The 19,215-nt window shown below is 33.7% G+C and overlaps 4 protein-coding genes across 7 annotated transcripts; 3 read left to right on the top strand and 1 right to left on the bottom strand.

Annotated features, from left to right (window-relative positions):
* Nucleotides 1-11: 11 nt before the first annotated feature.
* On the bottom strand, nucleotides 12-1,476 carry LOC126655804 (gluconokinase). Of its 3 annotated transcripts, none has more exons than XM_050350124.2 (5): nucleotides 1,340-1,476; nucleotides 994-1,047; nucleotides 868-910; nucleotides 664-743; nucleotides 12-563 (listed from the first exon to the last, which is right to left on the bottom strand). In XM_050350124.2, the coding sequence occupies exons 2-5, from the start codon at nucleotides 1,037-1,039 to the stop codon at nucleotides 145-147; spliced, it is 588 nt and encodes a 195-aa protein (XP_050206081.1). In that variant the 5' UTR covers nucleotides 1,040-1,047; nucleotides 1,340-1,476; the 3' UTR covers nucleotides 12-144. The 3 variants fall into 3 exon arrangements, with proteins under 3 accessions (XP_050206081.1, XP_050206074.1, XP_050206082.1); XM_050350117.2 differs by having other exon boundaries at nucleotides 1,361-1,476; XM_050350125.2 differs by lacking the exon at nucleotides 1,340-1,476 and adding an exon at nucleotides 1,156-1,308.
* A 643-nt stretch (nucleotides 1,477-2,119) lies between these two features.
* Nucleotides 2,120-6,065, top strand: LOC126665955 (altered inheritance rate of mitochondria protein 25). 2 transcript variants are annotated; one of them, XM_050358900.2, is made up of 12 exons: nucleotides 2,120-2,237; nucleotides 2,356-2,763; nucleotides 3,344-3,430; nucleotides 3,869-3,910; nucleotides 4,052-4,096; nucleotides 4,592-4,657; nucleotides 4,764-4,820; nucleotides 4,924-4,985; nucleotides 5,053-5,173; nucleotides 5,311-5,388; nucleotides 5,484-5,590; nucleotides 5,727-6,065. In XM_050358900.2, the coding sequence occupies exons 2-12, from the start codon at nucleotides 2,356-2,358 to the stop codon at nucleotides 5,755-5,757; spliced, it is 1,104 nt and encodes a 367-aa protein (XP_050214857.1). In that variant the 5' UTR covers nucleotides 2,120-2,237; the 3' UTR covers nucleotides 5,758-6,065. The 2 variants fall into 2 exon arrangements, with proteins under 2 accessions (XP_050214857.1, XP_050214856.1); XM_050358899.2 differs by having other exon boundaries at nucleotides 2,121-2,237; nucleotides 2,340-2,763.
* Nucleotides 6,066-7,065: 1,000 nt separating this feature from the next.
* On the top strand, nucleotides 7,066-12,583 carry LOC126663063 (uncharacterized protein At1g51745). The gene is made up of 4 exons (XM_050356397.2): nucleotides 7,066-7,765; nucleotides 8,670-9,256; nucleotides 9,408-9,698; nucleotides 10,691-12,583. Exons 1-4 carry the CDS (start codon nucleotides 7,584-7,586, stop codon nucleotides 11,956-11,958), a joined length of 2,328 nt encoding a protein of 775 aa, XP_050212354.1. The 5' UTR covers nucleotides 7,066-7,583; the 3' UTR covers nucleotides 11,959-12,583.
* Nucleotides 12,584-15,650: 3,067 nt separating this feature from the next.
* Nucleotides 15,651-18,831, top strand: LOC126665173 (uncharacterized). The gene is made up of 5 exons (XM_050357889.2): nucleotides 15,651-15,893; nucleotides 16,449-17,037; nucleotides 17,124-17,393; nucleotides 17,482-18,440; nucleotides 18,543-18,831. The coding sequence occupies exons 1-5, from the start codon at nucleotides 15,780-15,782 to the stop codon at nucleotides 18,615-18,617; spliced, it is 2,007 nt and encodes a 668-aa protein (XP_050213846.1). The 5' UTR covers nucleotides 15,651-15,779; the 3' UTR covers nucleotides 18,618-18,831.
* Nucleotides 18,832-19,215: the final 384 nt, after the last annotated feature.

The raw sequence follows: 19,215 nt of genomic DNA, 5'->3' as shown, positions 1-19,215 counted from the left end.
TGACGACGGTGTGAGATAGAATACAATTTGAATTGAATTTTGATACGAGACTGTGATCCATGAAATGGAAGTCATCCGCAATGAGAAAGACTTCAATGTCATGCAATGGACTTGATCAATACACAACATAGAATATAATTTCCGCTAAGCACTCTTGGTCATGAAATCAAAGCTTTTAAGTGCATTTACAATTGCTTCAGGACTTTGAGTAGCATCAACTTTGTATATGCCTTCAAAATCATCAATGTGCAGCAAGTCCAGCTGTGATTGCAAAAGAGTAGCCGGCATGAAATGCTTGCCTTCTGCAGCTCTTTTGTTTAGTCGATCAGCAAGTACCTCAGCACCAACATCTAGCAACACAAACTTAACCGCACTGACGTAGCTTCCAAGTTTGTAATAAGGGTCAGCAGATCTAAGAATTTCTCGATATTTATTCCGCAGTGCAGAACAGCCAAGTATTACAGTTTCTCCACCAATCAAACTCTCCCTTAATGCATCTTGTAGACTCTTAAGCCATGGAATTCGATCTTCATCCGAAAGAGGAATACCTTGACGCATCTTTTCTATAGGCAAGCACTCCAGCAGAGTAAAAGAAAAAGATTCATATGCAGTATAATATGAGTAAGAAAATAAGTAAAGATAGTACTAAAAAGATGTCAATACCTTTATTTGAGAGTGAGTGAAAATCATCGGCATCAAGATACTTACATTTCAAATCTCTCGCTAATATCTCACCGATTGTCCTGTCGAAGCACATACTCAATGTGAAAAATTCATCACCAAGAAGAATACAAAAGTTGCAACGAGATAAAGAGATTAGTCGAGCCTTTTCGACATTATAAACAACGGTATGAGCGTAAAACTTACGATTTCCCAGCACCACTGACACCCATAATCACAATAGCTTTCCCTGGAAATAGAAAAACACAAAACAACTCAGAAAAATCTCATTTAAATAGTTTGTTTCAAACACATAAAGGACTAATGGTTTACCTTTGAAATCAGAGGCCATACTTGGAACTTGTAAAAGTCTGCACATTCAAATGCCTGAGTAGTCATAAAGCAATTGATCCATTAAAAACACAAACTTACAGAAGTCTAGCTTAATTAACAACAGGATTGATATACAGCGTTAATTACAGTGGATCCACTCACATTGATAAACAGTCTAATTTAGTGAGTCCTATATTTGTAATAATTACTCTTGTCAACTCAAAGATTAAGCATATTGAATCACAAAAATCAATTCAAGACCGTAAACATTGAAAATAAAAGAAAATGAAGAGTGCCGAATTAAACAGAAAATAATTGAAGACTGCATATAGTATTATAAAGATACCAAAATTGATGGTATGCATACAAATTGTTAGCCAATGAAGAATCATCAAGTTGCTGGAGTCTGCTAATTGGTAGATAGAAGAGAATTATGCTACAAAATTTGATAGTCAAAGATTACAATAATGATGATTAATCAGAATTCAGCTGGACATGGCGGCAGATGCCACATGGCTTCATCAAATGGGATTGTCAATCTGCTCACCTGGGCCCGGTTGTACCAAATCATTCGGTCGAACCCATCTTGAGACCCTTATACTTTTCCCATTTTGTTTATTTGATTTTTTTTCCATGTTTTGTATTCATTAAGTCCCTATATTTCACGAGTTTAATTTAATAAGTCATTTTTTAGACGACATTTGTACGTGTGTGTTCACTTTTAGCTACTATTATCACGTGAAAAATGGTAAATGAGTTCGAATTAATAGATCAAATTTTTTCTATTCAAAAGGTTCATGCACTTTAAATTTTTATGTATCTAGTTCCTCTTTAAATTTGGTTTCATCTGCGTTTTCCGGCAAGTGCAGTGCACGCTCCTTTTTATCCAAAAAAGGACTTATAAAATCAATATAAATTAATAATAAGGAGTAGATAAAGACAAAAGTTTAGAAAAAAAAAATCAGATAAATAAAACAGTGAAAGTATAGGGGTCTTAACGTACGTTTAGCCAAAATCTTACTTCAAACTTAACGGTTGACATTTTCCCTCCCAGAGCCATGTTTCTAACATCCATTGACTTCCCATCATAACAATGCTAGTTGCGTCCGCACCAGATTTACTTCCAAAAAGGCCAAATGATTCAACTGGAAGCCGACAGAAATTTAAAAAAAAAAACACAAAAATCAATTTTTGAAGAACAGCGAGCTTCAAGCCAGAAATAATAAATCACTGAATCAATAACAGTAAGCGCATTCTCATTTCTCAATTCATTTTAATTTTTTTAAAAATGTTTTAGTATTAAGAACCTTAGCTAAAAAATTCATCAAATTTGATTTCAATTTCAGCTGGTTTCATTTCCAGATGAATCAAATCAAACGGTGCCGTTCTCTTTGTAGCAGAATTCCAGCTATATCTAACCTAGCTAGTAGTACTAAACACGAATGGTTACCAGCAAACGGAACAAGTTGTATTGCAATCCGCGGATTTTCAGGCGGCGGTGGTGTCGGAAACGACGGTGAATTACTCAGTAGAAATCTTCTTGCACAAATTTGGATTGATGATATGAAAATGGAAAAATGTAGAAAGAAAGGAAATAATCGAACTAGACAACAAAAAATTACTAAGTCTAAGAATGTAGGATATCAGATTACGAGGCAGTTGTGGAGTCGATCTATGAAACAAAACAGATATAGTGGCGACACGGTTCTACAGCAGGCTCCGACTAGTCAATCTGTTTCCGGTTATTTAGCGCCGGATTCTTTGGAGGAAGTGAGTTCATTTCTTTGTTTTGATATGTTAAGGTATCTTTAGTTTTGCCATGTTTATGATGAATGCTTAGGCTATACACTCGAAATGCGACAAGACCGTGTGCTAATTGGAATTTTTCTTTGAAGTTAAATTCAATTGATGCATATTGTTAAGAATATAGACAGGGCCACAGGGGTGAGTTCTAAGTTTGTTGTTTGTAATTGGTTGGAACATGTTGCATTTTCTTAGTATGAGGGAGCGGTGAGAGTTGTCATAATCTCGAAGCTTAAAAATGAATTTCTTGTGAATTATTTGTTGTTGTTAGGGCTATGAGTTGTTGCGAGAAACTTTGGTTAGCTTCTGTGGTGGAGAATTGAATTGCCAACAGTTGATGTGTTTCGGTATCTCTAAACTGATGTCTATCCTTCACCTCGTTTTAAGATAGTCGTTCAAAGTTCTTGCTGATAGTGATTGATTACCTGGTGTCTTTGTTACTTGCTCCTCTTTGTCCCGAAGACTAGTGTATTAAAAAGCAAATGAACATTTGTCGAGCATAGTATGAAAAGAGAGTGACTTTCTCTTATTTTCTTGACTCTTACAGGCCAAGGTTGCACCACTGCTTGCTAGGTCTAATTTGCTGATTACCAGGGATATAGAGTGGGCAAATCTGATGCTTGGTTTTGAGCAGGTGATATTTTCCCTACGCTGGCTTGTTTCCTCATATCTATACTAATCTGATCGATTGCTGGTTATTTTCAATATTTGAGCATTCAGCTACTAAAATCTCAAGATGCTAATTTTCACATTCTATTTCAATATATTAGTATCTATATTAGAAGCCCTAGATATTAGTGTCAGAAAATATATTAAATAATTTTCTCAGAATGAGTATTTTCTTCTCTTTAATTTTATCATATGGACTTTACAAGAATTGTTTACGTTTTTCGTGGTTGGATTAATTCCTAATTTTTTAATTATTTATTGCCATGGCTCCCTCTTCTTTTCATTATTTATTGACATGGTTCCCTCTTCTTTTATGATGTGTTGTCTTGGTTCTATACTTCAAACGTTTTGGTATCATTATCAATAATTAATTTATTAATTATTATTTTCTATGACACTGCAGGAAAACCGTTATGCAGTAGTTGATGTGTGCTATCCTCAGGCAGTGAGTAATTATCTAAGCTTTTTTTTCTTCTAAAAAAGCTGCTCACTTTTGATAATTTATTTCTCTATTTCAAAAAAAAAAAAAAAAGACAATACATACTGATAAATACACACTTTGAATTCCTTATATTATCTTCTGCAGCCTGTAGGTTTTATCCGTGAGCAAAGTAATTTACTTGCTAGGCAGGTATGCATCTCTCCTTATTCTGGCTCTTCCCCCCTTCATTTGATCGTCAATTCCTGTGTAATCCATTGAGTTTCTTGGTGGTGATTGTGATAGAATTGCTACTTAATCATTGCATCAATCTACTTCCAAAGAAATGTCAATTCTCAGCAAAGAATATTGATTATTTTTCATGCTTCCTTTTCTTCTACCAGTTCATTCCTCATTTGTCTGTAATGCAATATTCACAATACTTGGAATCTGTACACATAAGATTTTTCGTCTACTAGGAATCCAAGCATAACCTTATAATACATGTTAAAGTCACAATACATATTCTCGGGCCTAAAGATGAGTTTTTGCTCTGATTGTGCTTGAAGGAAATAAATTTACTGAATTAATGTCTATATTTTTATCTTTTTCGGTTCAGCACTAAACTCATGGATTTGGCATCTTGCTCATTCAAGTTGTTTGATTCCTAAGTACCAATTTTTTCATTCCATTTGTGTTTTAGTGCAGTTTCTTCGCACAAGACGCCCTTTTGTTGCTAACATAATGGACGCTATGGGTAATGAGCTGTTTAGGGTGAGGACCTTGTCAAGACTTTCTGTTAAAGAATGCTGTGTTTTCTATTACTTAAGTTTTAAATTGATGGCTGATTTATATTTAACTCTCCATTTGATTTATCTAGGTTCGGAGACCATTTTGGTGGATAACCAGCTCCATATATGCAGAGATTGATGGTAAGGTAAGTACAGTTTGAAATTAGTGGTTTAGTCCCCATAGAGAAAACTTGAGCCTGTAAATAGTAGTTCAGTAACTGAAAGTATCAAATATCTGTTCCTTTCTAGGAAGTTGGTGTGGTTCATAGACGATGGCATCTGTGGAGGAGAATATATGATTTGTACCTTGGGTAATTTCAACTCCAATATTTTTTTTGCTTTGATCTGTCGCATCTAAGCTAATGGTGTTATTTGCAGAAATAAGCAATTTGCTGTGGTTGAAAATCCTGGACTTTGGAATTGGACATTTACATTGAAGGGCGTTAATGATGAAATTCTAGCTCAAATAGATCGTGACTGGAGGGGTTTTGGATTTGAGGTTCGTCTTTGTTCTTTGCGATAATATTCTTTTGGGATCATTTGTCATTTCTAGCTGGTATTACATTAAACTATTCCAAGAACTACCAGAAGTAAATAAATGATTTTTTTTTTTTTGGAATTTCAAATGCATTTCAGATCTTTACTGATGCCGGTCAGTATGTGATACGATTTGGTAGCTCTGATCCCAGTTCAAAGACCGGTCCTGCAGCTGCGGTAAAAAAGCAAATCAAAAAGTCAGATTCTCTTTTATTTCTACCTTGTTATCTTAATATTCAATACTGTTTTGGTCTTTTCTGTTTCTATTTCAGATTCATGAGTTGGAAGTTTCCCGTCCTTTGACATTATCGGAGAGAGCTGTAGCTGTCGCCCTTGCCATTTCTCTGGATAATGACTATTTTTCAAGGCACGGTGGTTGGTAAGTCGATTTTCAATGTTCTCCATAATTGGCAGCTATACTCAACTTCTCCAATAATGCATTCTGATGTTCTGTTTGAAAAAACATAATCTCTTGTTTTATCTCTCGGCTAACGCGTGTTTGTTTAATTTGCCAGGGGACTTCCTTTCGTTGCTGTTGCTGAGTAGTGACGTGGTTGCTGTTCTAACAGAATCAATCCATTCAAATTGCTTTACACCTACCCCTGGAGGGATTTAAGGTGTAAGCTCCAGCAACTTATATCAAGATCTTGATTTTTTTGTTTGTTCATTGGTGTTTATAGTTACATTTTAATGATCATCTCAGCCACTGTGGGCCCTCGGTTTCTTTTTTAGTTTAATTCTGTTCCCTTCGTGAGTAATTTTAACCGAGCAAGTCGTGTATAAGATCGATTATGGACTTATGGGGTTTGCAATTGTTGATATTTATCAGGATATATTCTCATTATGATTTCGTAGCTTGAGGAATGTTTTGCATAGGCTATTGTTGGGAACCAGAAAACAAAGAGAGGTGAGAAATTCGAGTATTTAATCTTGAGCCGAGCTCGAGTATTGAATAAAGAGATTTACGAGACTTCCGAACCTAAATCAGTCTCCTACATGCATAAAATAGCAATTTATTGGTTTTCTATATTGACATGTTATACTTCTAAATTTAGTTGTATTTCATCTTAATTTTATATCTTTTTATAAATTTTCTAATATTAAATACGAGCTTATTCGAGCCAGTCTCGAGTGGCATTGAACTTATGTAACACTTTCAAGTTCGAACTCGAACTTGACATAACTCAAAGTCAGCTCTTTTACATCCCTATTTCTATTTCACAATCCAAAAAAATCTAATTCGCCGAGTGCATATTTTGTATGATAAACTGAATTAATCAAATGAAACTTAAAAAAAAAATCGAATTGATTGGACAAAATTTTTCTTGAGTCCAAATTTACTAAATTACACAAATTACAATAAAAAATTCATAATTAAACTGAATCAAGACTTCGTTTGAAGAACAAAAGTACAATAAGAAAGAATTATCAATTGTGTAATGCCATGCATTAACTAACAATCCAAGAGGCAGTAAAAAAGCAAGTAAAGGTCTCTGAATTTGTGATTTGGACTCGCATGATTAACTTTTGACCATTTTAATTAATTAAAGATAATATTGTCTTTTAGTTAACTAAAAATACAGTTATATAATATAAACAAGTTCAGGATCGGGATGTCCAATTTTATTTTTAGTTAATCCGAAAATGAAAATATGATTTTTAATTGATCTATAAATTAAAAATATTGTCCTTAATTAAAAATTGACTAAAAGCAAATTATTGGATTACGGATCTCAAATTTAAGGATCGAGTTGGTCTTTTGCTCTTAATTAAAAAGAAAAAGAAAAGCATGTGGAGCACGCGTTAAGCATTGCACACTCACTCATACAGAAACGACTGAGCGGTTAAAAAAAAAAAAAAAAAATACAGAAACGACTGAATCGTGCGAGTTTATGAGTTCTGAGCGTGTGAATCAGTGAGTCCAGAACCAACAACGATTCTAATTTTCTCTGCTTTCTCTTCTCTCCTTAGAAAAAACAAAAACTGAAACTGAGACAAAAACAAACTAAAACTTAAAACCATAACCATAATCTTCATCTATTTATCAACAAAACAACCGTCACCGTCAGTTACACTCACCGTCACGGTCGCCGTCGCCGTTACTGCCGAGTCTTAAATAGCAACTGAAGAAGGAGATTCTAGAGAAAGATAAAACAAACCCTAGAATAAGAAGCGAAAATGAAAAATCTACAAATCTGAATGGAACGCGTTTTCTCTAATTATTCAGGCGGATCATCATCCGGTGGTCACTCTTGTTTCCGGTTACTCCGTTTCTCTCTTTTCTTCGCCGGAGGTTGAATCGTTAATTTTAGCTTTGATTGCTCTATTACTTAGAGGGAGTGTGTGTTCGTGTATTTAATTTGTGGTTAGGGATGGGGAGTTCTGGATCGGGTGCGGTCGATTACGGTACCGGACCGATCGTGTGGGTAAGGAGAAGGAACGGTTCGTGGTGGCCGGGAAAAATACTGGGACCTGATGATTTATCAGAGTGTAATTTGACTTCTCCGAGAACTGGGACTCCGGTCAAACTCCTTGGTAGAGAAGATGCTAGTGTGTATGTTTATGTTTCCCTTTTTACATAATTTATCAGTTGTTTTTATTTTAAATTAATTGCATTGTTTTTCTCTGTAAATTTTATTACTTTTCTGTATTAATTAAATTAGAAGAAAGCATATTGAAAGAATGGAAATCATGCTAAATAACACATGTTTTTGTATTTTGTATCATTTGATTGGTATGGAATTGAATACTTGCAAATGAATTTATTTCGCACAATGGCTTGTAGATCTCTAGGATTAGTTGCTATATTAACTCTAGGATTAGTTGTTATATGTACTTTTGCGGGATTTCAGAAGACGGAAATGAGATTTTAGAGATTGGAATGTTGTTAATAGCTAAAAATGCTCTGCAGTCAATCTCCAAAGCCCCTCCTTTACCTGAAACTGAAGTCTTTTGAGTACTATGATTGGCGGGAGATATACGTCCTCTTGAGCTTGTAGCTTTTGTATCTGAGTTTAGAATTGGTCTGAAAAGCATATTGGCTTGAAGAACAATCGCTTCTTGATATTAATTCCACGTGTTTGATTGAGATTTTATACTTAGTAGGAATAAATATCTACATATTGCGCTGATTTCCTCACATTCTAAAAATTCTAGTCTTTTTGGACTCTAGTTCTTTTCTATTATATTTCGTTATACATGAGAGAAATATGTGGGGAATATGTTAATGTAATATATATTATATTGGAAAGAAGTATGATGTTGATATTGTGTATCTATTGCACTTATTTCTGCATAAGCATTTTATTACTATTTCCTTGCAAAATGTCAGAACAAAATTTTACTTTATGAAATTTATTTTAAGTTATTGTTTTATATATCTTTATGCATCTTACTTTTGTAGTTTGAATATGGAACAAACTTTTTACTGGGTAAAAACTTTTCTGAAATTTTTTCAGGGATTGGTACAATTTAGAAAAATCTAAGCGTGTAAAGGCATTTCGATGCGGTGAATTTGATGATTGCATTGAAAGAGCTGAAGCAGCTCAGGGCATGCCAATTAAAAAAAGAGAAAAATACGCACGTAGAGAAGATGCAATTCTTCATGCATTAGAGCTTGAAAGAGAACTGTTGAGAAAGGAAGGTAAATATGTTGCAACTACGACTCAGCACACAAAAAACAAATCATCTGGATCTGCAAAGGAGCCTGCTATTGCTTTAGAAGGTGTGCCAAGTAACACTGGAATACCTGGGAATGCCGAGTTGAATCAGGGTTTAACCAGAGTAGATACAGCTATCAAAGATGAAATTGTTGGCGATTCTTTGAAAGCAAAGGATGCAAATCAACCATTATCAGAAGATGATCATTCTGATATAACACCGCGGATGAAAGGATTGCGGGATTTTGGGCTTAGAGCTGCCTCATTAAAGCGAAAGAATGCATCATCTGTGGATTCAGATGGCTCTGAGAAACTACTGCCGGATAATCACATTCAAGCTCATGTTGTTGGTGCCCCGAGCATGGAAAGAACAATTTATGTGAATGGTAAACATTCTTTAGACACAAGGGATTGATTGCATATTTGGTCAAGAGTCATGAAAATTTCATCTCTCTTGTTCAAGTATTTAAGTATTGTACAAAATTTAGTTCTTTTCTTTCTGAACCTGACTTTGGTACTTCTATACTTCTATTTCAGGAAAAGAGCAGATAGGAGCTGTTTCTCAGGCAAAGAGGAGTAAACATATATATTTTCCAACTGAGATAAATGATTCTGTGGATAATAAAGAACTTCCTCCGAACCAGATTAAGTCGTTTGAAGATGATGATGGCCATCCCTATCATGGTTCATTGATTGAACAGAACTCTTCTTCTGGATTTATGGAAGATGTTGAATCTGATGATTCTTCAGAAACTGATTCTTCTGAGTCTGAGTCGGATTCATCAGAGACTGAACCAGATGTGGATGATGAATTGACTGTTTATCCAGGTCAAGTGTTTACCCTGCCTATCTCATGCAATTTTCATAATGTTTCTAAGTGGCATCTGAATTGCAGTATTTCGTTTCAGCATTGCATGTGTTTGAGAGATCCATTGATACTTCATCGCTGATAATGCCTGTTCTATGGAAATTGGGGTTCTTTTTTTGACTAAGTTTGTCTTAATGTTCTTCCTTGATATTGATCATTTAGTTGCTAATGTGAATTTTCAATCATTTTACCCTTGTAAAATCTTGCAAAATCAAGCATTTCTTTTTTCCTTTTCCTCAAATTGACCTTACTTTTTCTCTCGGTATTGTATGAGTTGCTTTTGTTGTAAATGGGAATGTGTGCATTATAATAATGCATGTAGTTTTCTTCTCTGTATGAAAATGGATTACAGCTCTACCGTGCAATATTCTATGTTTGAAAAGAAATATATTTTTTGTGTTTCTTGTGTCTTCAGAAAAAATGTTAAAATGTAGCTTATCATGACGGATATTTTGAAGGACAAAATTATGAAAGGTCCAAACAAGAGCATTAGAAATTCATTTGACTTTTTTACCTTAACAGTGGATGAGTAGTTTGCTTTCTTATTTGTCAACCAGCAATGCAGCATGCAGTTGTATAGTCAGTAGGGAGTATGAGAATATGATATCTGTAACTAGGCAACTTATCAAGACTGGTACTTTGAATTGACAAAATTATGGGTGGCCCAAACGAGAGCATTTAAAATTCATTTGTCTTTTTTTACTTCAACAATAGACGAGTAGTTTGCTTTGTTATTTGTCAACCAGCAATGCAGCATGTGGTGTGCAGTTGTATACTCAGTAGGAGAGTTTGAAAACATGATATCTGTAACTAGTATCCTTGGACGAGTAGTTTGCTTTGTATATCTATTTCTATAACAAATTTCTATTGTGTATATATGTTAAAATTGGTTTACAAGAAAAGGGGTTGCAGCATGTTGTATATCTATTAATATCTATGCTTGTCTGTTCAGGTGCTGGTATACACTCAGAAGCTGAACGAGATGTCTTGAGACAGCCTGAAGCGCAAGAACATGAAAGTACAAGCAGTGATGAGCACGATGAATTGGCATTTTCTGGTCAAATGCATCATCTATATCCTGATGACCCTTTTCTTACTAGTGAGCCTGTGTCTAAATGGCAATTGAAAGGGAAAAGGAATATTCGACATCTAACAAGGAAGTCTGTAGAGAGATTGGATGGAAAAGTTCTAACTGGTTCTCGTTATGGAAGTTATCATAGGAAAAAGGGTAATATTTTAGGGCAAAGGGCATATGGTTTTGATGATGCTGATTTCGATAGAGATTATTTTGGGAGCCAAATAGTTGGTCGAAATAATGGGCGTTATTCATATAAATCTAGGTTTGTGTCCAAAGGCAGAAATACTGGCCGTAGTGGTATTAATTGGAAGGACTTGACTTGGGAGGATCGACCAGATTTTCGAGCTCGCTGGGAGAGGGCGGAACATTTTAATCCAATGATTCTTGGCAGGCGTCATTTTGGTGGGAGGACAAGAACCATGTTGATAGATGTGGATTTAAAGGTCCAAGCAAGCTATCAAAAGGAACCTGTTCCTATTGTTTCTCTTATGAGCAAGTTAAATGGGAAGGCAGTAATAGGGCATCCAATCCAAATTGAAGCCCTGGAAGATGGTTCATCAGAAAACGTCATTTCTACAAATGACTGTCACGGGAATGAAGTAGCTGACCATGATGCAAATGCATCAGTTCCACCAGCTTGGAGGACTGCTAGAAGGACTAATTTGAGGGTTCCACGCCCTCATTTACCATCGGTGTTGGGCGGTGAGGATGTTGCTGAGGATTCCGCTTATATAGATCAAGAAGGAAGATTGACATTTAAGAAGTCAAGCTTAGAGAGTTTCACCAACAAGGCAGGCTTGCTAGGGAAGAACCTTCCTCACATTTCTCGGCCTACAGTAGATAGTAAACTTTCTAGTTCGAGAAAATTGTCCAAGAAATCAAGCTTATCCTCAAATCAAAAAACAAGAACCCTTTCTTCAATTAGTGTTCAGCAGAATTTCGGAGTTAAGCCTATACATTATAGCAGTTTTAGCCAAATGGATGGGATTATCAAACCTGAGACGTCTGGGCCGACAACTGTTGCGTGTATACCTGTCAAATTAGTTTTCAGTAGATTACTCGAGAAGATCAACAGACCTCCATCAAAAGCTGCTTGTAAAGTGGTAATGTCAAATAGGGACTCCGAGAGGAAACCATCATAGATTAGGTGTACATCGCTATATGGGCTCGCTAATACTGCAGGTGCATTGACTATGACTAATTTTCTCTTTCTGACAGCAATATATTCTGCTTCACATTTCATACATAACAGGCACTGCTGCCTGGCTTAGGATTATATTACCAGTTCTATAACATTAAATGAAGCAGGAACCTTATTTGAAATTAAGGTTGTTCTGACAATAAAATTGCTGGATTTGGTGTGCAAGAAAGGAAGAGATTTGAAACAGAAAAAAAGAAAAGGTAATTTCTAGATATTATAAGTAGCCAAGTAGGTGCAGGTAGTTAGTTTGAATAGATGTGTATATTTCTATTTCTACATAGCTCATGTTATCTGTTATTTTTTTTCATTTATTCTATGAAAACAGTATAGAGAAACCTCGGACAGTGAGGATCAGGGCAGAAATTTCTATTTTTTGTATTTATAGCTTCATTTGAGCAATCATTAGATGTAATAGTGAGAGCTGCGGCTCATTTGGCTGCTGTGCTTCTGTAAAATAAGGACAATGTTTAGGTATATATATGCACGAAGTGCTGAACTCCTGAAAAAAAGTGACATGTTACAAGTGAAGCATTGTTTTTATGTTATAGGTTTGTGTTTGTATTGCAGTTTCCAGTTTTTTCTGCTAGACAGTACATCCTATCAGTATTTTTTTTTTTATCAGTTTTATATGAACAGGTTGATTTTCATTAGCCAGTTGGCGATTAGGAATGAATTACTCTGAATGAGCAATCAATCGATAATCTGCGACAAGCATCCAGATTTATGTGCTTCGCAAAGTACTTTATTTTCTGATGGATAGCGAAATTGATAAAAAAAAAAAAAGTATTTTATATTAATGCAAATTATTGATATAATTTTTGAACATTTACTATCTTCTTTGTTCCCCAAGGTGTTCAAGTTCAAGTTGAGTATCCTGGCTATTTAAAATATTTCGTAATTTATTATTGTATAGCTTTTTTATTTGTGATTCATTTCAACTTCAAGAAATAATAGTCTTGATTTGTTTAAACTATGAAGTATAAATAAAGAGCGAGTATGTTTAACTTTTTGAAGTGATTCATTATAACTGATTGCTCCTCCTTTAAAATCTTGTAATTGACAATTTTATAAAACAATTAACCAAGATGCAATATAAATAAAATAATTATTGATACATCTGCAGGTTATGAGTTTATGAGAAATAGAAAAATTAATCTGATAAAATAGTAAAATATATCATCTGAATATATACTACTCTTTTTAATAAAAAGGATAATCTGTTTTTACAATCTTTCTTGACCTATCTCTTCAATCTAATGGAGAACCTTTTAAAATTAGGCTTAATATATGTTATGACCCATAAACTTTACCTTTTTATTTTCTGTGACCTCTAAACTATTTTAATATTTTATTGGACCTCTTAACTATTTTCTTTTGTTCTATTTAACATCATGTCAGCAAAGCCATGTTAGCAATTTTATCCACGTCAGCGCACATTGTGTGCACATTTCGAAAGAGGGGTTAAATAGAAAAAAAAAAGTTAAGAGGTCCAATAGAACACGAAATTAGTTTAGAGGTCATAAAGAATAAAGTGATATTGTTTAGGAGTCAAATGATATATTAAGCTTTTAAAATTATCTGTACACTAAAATAATATTTCATTACATTTTATATTAGACAAACATTAATTTAATATACTCCCTCTATCTCATAAATATTTCTACTTTGATTTGTTTTAAATAATATTTTTTTATTTTTAGTTATATTTTAAGAGCTCCTATTTCTTTTTCTTTTTTGACAAAAATATTCTTATTTATTTTTACAGATATTAACAATTATGGACTAAAATCGATAGTTCTAGTAGATTTATTGGAATTGACTAACTAGAATAAGTTTAGGTTGTTTTAGAAATATTATAAATGGTATTTCTTTATTCATTTACACATCAAAAAGTGTCAATAAAAATTTATATTTATGGATGGGAGGGGTATATTGTAGGTTTGATATATTACAATAATCGACTTTTTATTTTGACATATTATATATCTTAACATCATACATGATATATATTTTTAATACATTTAGATTTCTAAATTTGATATGCTAAAAACATATAAATAGTAAAAGATAAAAAAATCTCTCATCTTTTCTTTTCGTAATAATAATTAATGTCATCTTATAATTTATTTTATATATGAAATAAATATAAATTTACAAATTAAACCTGAATAACATTAATAAATATACAAATTTTGTAAGAAAAATAGGGAAATGGGAACAAAATTATCAATATAGATAATATATAAAAATAAAAAAATAAATACATTTTAATGAAAAATAAACAGAAAAAAGAGATGCGGATAAGATAAAACTTTACAAATAACAAAATAAATATTTAATAAATATATACTGTTTTTAATTTAAGTTTCGATAAATAGGTATTTTAATATATATTCTACAGTGTCGAGAATTTATTAGAAATATATCAACCACTAAGGTGTTTATAGTAAGTTTTCATTATAGAATTGAAAGACTAAGATAAGGGGGTATTCAGTTAATAGAAATAAAAATTGAGATACATTTTAAATGTACATTTTTAAACGTTAGGGTCTAACTAGTGTGATATATTTTGACATAAAAAAAAAAAGAACTAGTGTGATATATCAAATCTCATCACATTGCCAAATTTACTAGCACGTGTTTTGGAATATATCATGCCAACTATGTTAATATTTTGTATGTTAAAAAAATACACTTCCTCGCTCTATTTAGATAGAAACATTAATACATTTGGTATCTCATAAATACAAATAAAAAATATTGCTTTTTAATATTGATTAAATATAAAATTATCAATATAGTGTTATAATCTTATCACATGCATTATATATAGTGGTTTTGGTTGTTTGAATCATTAATTCATTCACTTAAAAAAAATTAAAATGATATTTTAAAGGCAGAAGGTACAAACAAATTCTAGACCTTATCTTAAAAGTATAGATCAGTTCTTTTACTTTTTTTGAGCATAATTAAGCCCTCATATTTTAAAATTGAACAATTAAACTCTTGTTGTTTTAAAATCGAACAAATAAACTCTTTTAATTTATTTTTGGGACACTTACCCCCTCAAATTTTTGGTAAATATTAAATTCTTTTTGAATTTTTTTTCTATGATTATGAGAGATATGTCAGCCATTGAAGAGTGTTTCTAATTGCTGGATGAAAGGGGTTATTTGTTCTATTTGAAAACAAAGAGGGCTTAATTATACCCAAAAAAATAAAAGGGCTGATTTGTACTTTTATAAAAACTACAAGGGTTTTTTTGTACCTTTTGCCTATTTTAAAATATCAAAAACTTAATTATAAATAATTAATATTTTCACGAAATAATTAATTGATTAATTTTTTAATCATAATGAAAGTGTAACTTTTTTTTTTGAATTTTTATTGGAAGGAATACATGTTATTATTGATTTTCTTTTTATGTTATGGAAATGTAATTTTTATTGCAAAAAAAACTTAGCAAAACACATTAATACTACTTACTGGATTTGTTTTGGCCCAGCCATTGGTTGAACCCTTGAGTACCGTAACAAAATAGCAAATTTAAAACATTATTATAATTTCAAATTTCAAATTCACGCTCCAACGGTCATATTATCTGTCCTAGGGTTTCTATTAAACCCATCAAATCCTTCACCACAAACATATATATAACCTCATTTCTTGTCCTAAACAATCAGGCAAAAGTTAAGCAGTAGTCTTTCATCCCCAAAACAAATTTACATTTCAGTTTCTTGATTGTTTTCTTTTCAATCAGAAATGGATTTTCACAGCTTTTCAAGAAAAGAGCTCCAAGCTCTCTGCAAGAAGAACAAAATTCCAGCTAATATCACCAATATTGCCATGGCTGATGCTCTCAAAGCTCTTGAGATGGTAATTTTTGTTTCATTTCTTGATGCCCATTTCTTGTTTTTGCTCATTTTTGTCTAATTTGATTAGAAATCATTTGGTTATCGAAATATATAGCTACCCATTTCTTGTTTATGCTTATATTTTTGTCTAATTTGATTAGAAGTCATTTGATTTAGGAGAAATATAGCAATCTTTGGTGTTTCTTTGACGGGTTTTATAATTAATTTATCTGATTGTCTTGGATCTTGATTGCCCTTGAATAAATTTGTAATCTTTCTTGTTTTCTTTAGTATCAATGAACAGTCTTTTTATTTCACTGCTTGTATTTGCTGAGAATTTTTTTGTTTTGAGATTGAAATGTAGATACTAGATTACTCTCAATTTTTTTCTCTTTTGGGCACTAGTTTTTGTGTATTTAGTGTTTCCCTAATGTTGGTCTTGTGAGATTTATGTTATCTGAATCTTTCAAAGCCCAAAACTTTTGATTTAATCTGTTCAAAAAGTTTATATATTATGTTTAGAATTGAGGAGTATAGTTTTGGATGCATTCATTCATTTGTTTTGTTTTTTGTTAAGGTGGAAGGACTTGAAGAGCTCTTGAATGCACCCAGATCAGAATCCCCGGAGAGAACTACTAATGCAGAGCCCAGAACTGCAATCAGAACCTCAACTAGGAGGAACCCTACTAATGCTGAGCCTGAAAGTTCACAAATTTTGACTCGGACTCGCCGTGCTACAAGAAGAACTGGTGCAGAAGAAGCTGAACAAGAAAACAAAGATGTAAATTTACTTGTCACGCCGGCAGTCCCAGCTAGCCGGAGAAGGGTACCAGCCGCTTCAGCTCGCAGGAAAATCGATGCCCAATTGTTGGATACTGTGGAGGATGTGAAACCAGTTGTTGAAGAAAAGAATGATGTGCCACCAGAGACTCCAGCAATGCAAAGCACCCGCAGGAAGGCGACTGTGGCTTCAACGAGGAAGAAAATGGAGGTGCAAAAAGATGTGAATTCGGTGCAGAGAGCCTATGGTACAAGGAATTCAGTGAGATTGCTGGAGAAAAGCTTAGGAGGGTTGAGCTTAAAAGAGGAAAAGACAGTTGATGCTGTGAAGATTGAGGGGTTGTATGAGGACAATGAGCAAGTTGAACTAAAGAAGAATGTGACTGGTATGTTAGCCTTTGTTTGTCCACTTAATTATGTTATCGAGTATAGTTATGCTGGTTCTGACATTAGTCATGATAATTCTTTACAGAAGGAGATTCTTGGAAAGATGAGTCATTACAAGATGAAGGTGAAATAAAGCATGAAGTTTATGAGGAAAACATTACTAATGATGACAATAAAGTGGTTGACAGTGTGAAGGTGGAAATAGGTACTGAGAGTTGCACTAAATCTGATGGCCATCTAGAACTAAATGATGGAGGAGACAAATATGATGATAATTCGGATGAATTACTTCCCCTCCAAGTTGAAACATCAGTGAAGGCAGTAGATTTGATTGATGAATCAATTTGTGAAAATGGTGTGTGTTAAATTTATCGTTTTCTATTAAGTATTCATTATTATGCTGTGTTTTTATGTTAAGTGGCTGACTTTTCTTAATGCACCAGTTATGATATCTGAAAACTCAGAAACTATTGATAATCAAGAATCTGATTTGGAGCCTGAAACTGAAAAGGAAGTGATTGACAAAGAGAAGGAAGCTATAGACAATCAAGAACCAGATATCATAACTGGAATTTCAGAAACTGATAATCAAGAATCTGATTTGGAGCCTGAAACTGAAAAGGAAGTGGAGGCTATAGACGATCAAGAACCAGATATCATAACTGGAAACTCAGACATTGATAATCAAGAATCTGATTTGGAGCCTGAAACTGAAAAGGAAGTGATTGACAATGAGAAGGAAGAAGCTATTGACAATCAAGAATCTTTGAATGAAGAGGTGTCCGATAACAGTTCTCATTATCTTGTGGAGATTCCTGTTATGGAATCTGCAGAAGAAGTTTGTGTTAAACTTGTTGATTCATTGAGCCCAAATATAACTGAAGTTGAGGGTGAAGTTTCTGTCCAAGTGATGGACTCAACTGAAGTTGTGGCTGAGGAAGATTCTGATGGAGATGACACCGAGGAAGAGTCTGACGGCTATGTTTCCGATGACAGTGAAGAAAATGAGAATATGGAAGTAATCCAAACTGAGAAGTCAGTGATCAGGAGTGGGCTTGAGGATAAAATGTGTGATTCTGATGTAACTGAAGCTAAAGGATCTTCCATGGCAGCCCAAGCCAGTGGCTTGGTTTCTTCACCATTTGCAGCGAACACAATTCAGGGCCTGTTCCCTCGTCCAACTGCTTCAGCCAAGAAACAGATGACAAATACAAAGATAATCCCTACAGACATTAACAAGGAGAACTTTTTAAACAATGGAATGAAAGTAGAGCCAAAGAAGAAAACCGCCATCGATGAGGATATCAGTCTAAGGAAGCTCTCTAAGATGCTGCGAGAAAAACTGCAAAAACTAGAGATTACCGATAAGGACAACGAAGGAAAAAACGCCTCAGTCTTAGAGGTAACAAGGGACTTCAATCATTTTCTTAGTATATTTAGCATCTTCATGTGTGTTATTTATCCTTTGATGAAAAGTACTTATGTTTGTTTATGTACACTGCAGGTAGGAGCAAGAACAGCACTTAAGAAACTGCCAGATAATATTGCAACTGCTGCTGCTGAGCCAGACCTGAACTGAAAATGTCTTTATTTGCAGAGCTCATTTGTATTACAAGCTTTGTAATGAACAAGGGGATTCAAACCTTGGTTTGAATTCTTTTATGGTTTTTTGTTATAGGCTCACCCAGCATTTCACTTAAGGGTGATTTTGAATCAAGACACATTGATAATGAGATATTGTAATTCTTTTTCACAACTACTATTTACAAGTTTTCAAACCCATCTTTTTCTTATTCTAGTTTGGAGTTTCTCGGAAATTCGGATTGTATCTTGATTGGATGACTTTGCTTTGTATATTCCCCTTCTCTTAAGTCGTAGCCTTTATTATGCATAAGCTTTTGAGTTGGGTTTTTTTTGCCACTTCTCGTGGCCGTTAATACAAATTTCATTCATAAAAAAAAAAAACTATTTTTCTAGTTCTTCTTCAACAATGCAACTATTAAGATTGTTTTCTTTATCCATAACCGAATCGGACTAATATGGAACTGAGCCTGATGAACAATAAGAAAACTGTAATATTGAGCCTAATTAAACTAACATCGACACACCTACTGTCAAAAACTAATTAGTTTGAATGTGACCAAACGGTCGAAAACATATTGTCAGCAAGTTGATCA

This window comes from Mercurialis annua, linkage group LG1-X, assembly GCF_937616625.2.
Source record: "Mercurialis annua linkage group LG1-X, ddMerAnnu1.2, whole genome shotgun sequence".
NCBI lineage: Eukaryota > Viridiplantae > Streptophyta > Magnoliopsida > Malpighiales > Euphorbiaceae > Mercurialis > Mercurialis annua.
The sequence above is the reverse complement of the archived record's forward strand: the minus strand, read 5'-3'. Positions and strand labels throughout refer to the sequence as shown.